The sequence below is a fragment of the Vigna radiata genome, unplaced genomic scaffold (genome assembly GCF_000741045.1).
Source record: "Vigna radiata var. radiata cultivar VC1973A unplaced genomic scaffold, Vradiata_ver6 scaffold_364, whole genome shotgun sequence".
Taxonomy (NCBI): domain Eukaryota; kingdom Viridiplantae; phylum Streptophyta; class Magnoliopsida; order Fabales; family Fabaceae; genus Vigna; species Vigna radiata.
This window is the reverse complement of record NW_014542352.1, coordinates 173,071-174,521: the sequence shown is the minus strand read 5'-3', so window position 1 is coordinate 174,521 and position 1,451 is coordinate 173,071. Positions and strand designations below refer to the sequence as shown.

At 34.3% G+C, this 1,451-nt stretch overlaps 1 protein-coding gene across 1 annotated transcript in view; it reads right to left on the bottom strand.

The window, feature by feature from the left end:
* The window catches only part of LOC106779547 (RING-box protein 1), a 13,485-nt gene that overhangs the window by 8,783 nt on the left and 3,251 nt on the right, over window positions 1–1,451 (bottom strand). Inside the window, exons 2-3 of the mRNA XM_022776613.1 lie at window positions 1,051–1,188; window positions 722–759 (exon numbers count right to left, since the gene is read on the bottom strand). Coding sequence (XP_022632334.1) covers window positions 722–759; window positions 1,051–1,188 — 176 coding nt within the window. The remainder of the gene's footprint in view (window positions 1–721; window positions 760–1,050; window positions 1,189–1,451) is intronic.

Below are 1,451 nucleotides of genomic sequence, written 5' to 3'. Positions count from 1 at the left end.
TGTAAGGAGTACAGGACCCATACTAATTGATCCACCTATAGGCCCAATTGCTACTCAAAACACAAGCCCCATTGCGGAACAGAATCAAGTTGTTGTTCCAGAAAAAGAACGTGAGGAAAATATGAAAAGGAATCCACGCCAGCCAAAATACCTCAAAGATTTTGTGATAACAACTTCTCGTAAAAAGGGGAAAACTGTTAGGAAGAATATATAGCAAATATTCCTTTTATTTGCAAATAATACGTTAGTGCAGGTTTGTTATCAAGTGCATATAAAGCACTGTTTTGTAGGGAAAAGGGCAATGAGGAAAATATAAGAATTTCTTCCCTCTGCATTCATTCTCTGTTTCTGATATTCTGCTATCATTCTTTTTCTGTCACTCACTTTAGCTTTCAGTAATCCATGTAGTCGACCTCATGACCTACGGAAGTTGAAAGTATATGCAGTCTATTTGCCAAAGTTTAAACTATAGGGATATAATAGTGAAAGTTTAAACAAATTAATTGCAAAAACTGAAGTCATGGACTATTTTGGCCAAGAGGCCCGAGTTAAATTGAGTAATATTCATTTTGATCAACATTAACTACCAGTACAAATGATTTAAATTGAGTTAAACTGAAATCATTTTGCTCCTACCAGTACAAATGATTGAGAATATTAAACCAACATTCAAATAGGTAAAGTCTAAAATTGTGGCTCGGTTAATAAGAAAGCTGCCTACCTGGCTACTACTATTGGACTCAAGATGATTTGGACTGCCTGCAAAAGAAATTTGAAAGAGTTAATATACCATACTATGATTCACATAGATTTCCTAAATAATGAAAAAAAAAAAAAGTTTCAATTTAACTCAGAAGTGAGGAAAACAAAAGTAATAAGCTTCACTTAAAAGGTTAGCATGATTAACACTGTTTGCAAAAGAAATCCAAATAATGAAGACGCTACCACAAAATTTTCATATTTTTTTTAGTAGTTGCAATTTAAAATAGTAATTCCAATAATGAGTTTCATCCAACCCGAGAGCCCCTCCCCAGCGAAGGTTAGCAGCACACTATGACCTGATTGCAATCCCCACCGAAGGGCCACTTGAGCTGGTGTCTTCCCCAGTTTCTCTGCTGTCTCTACGACAACAGGATTCTTAAGAATGTCACTTTTCAGATTCTCTGGTGAGCCTAGTGGAGAGTATCCCTGAAAAGAAATTTGTCATATATACCAACAGTTAGAATGCAAATATCAGAAGAATAAACATTGTTGTTGAGAAACCATCAATTTAATTTGAACATAAACTAGATTCATTTTCAACTAGCGCAATAGACGATTTCACCAAAAGTGATCATTTAGATTCACAAACCATCAATTTAATTTGAGTATAAATCAGATTGACAATAACAATAAAATTGCAATACTGTGCTGAAAGCATTATAAAATGACAATAACAAAGCATGAAACTC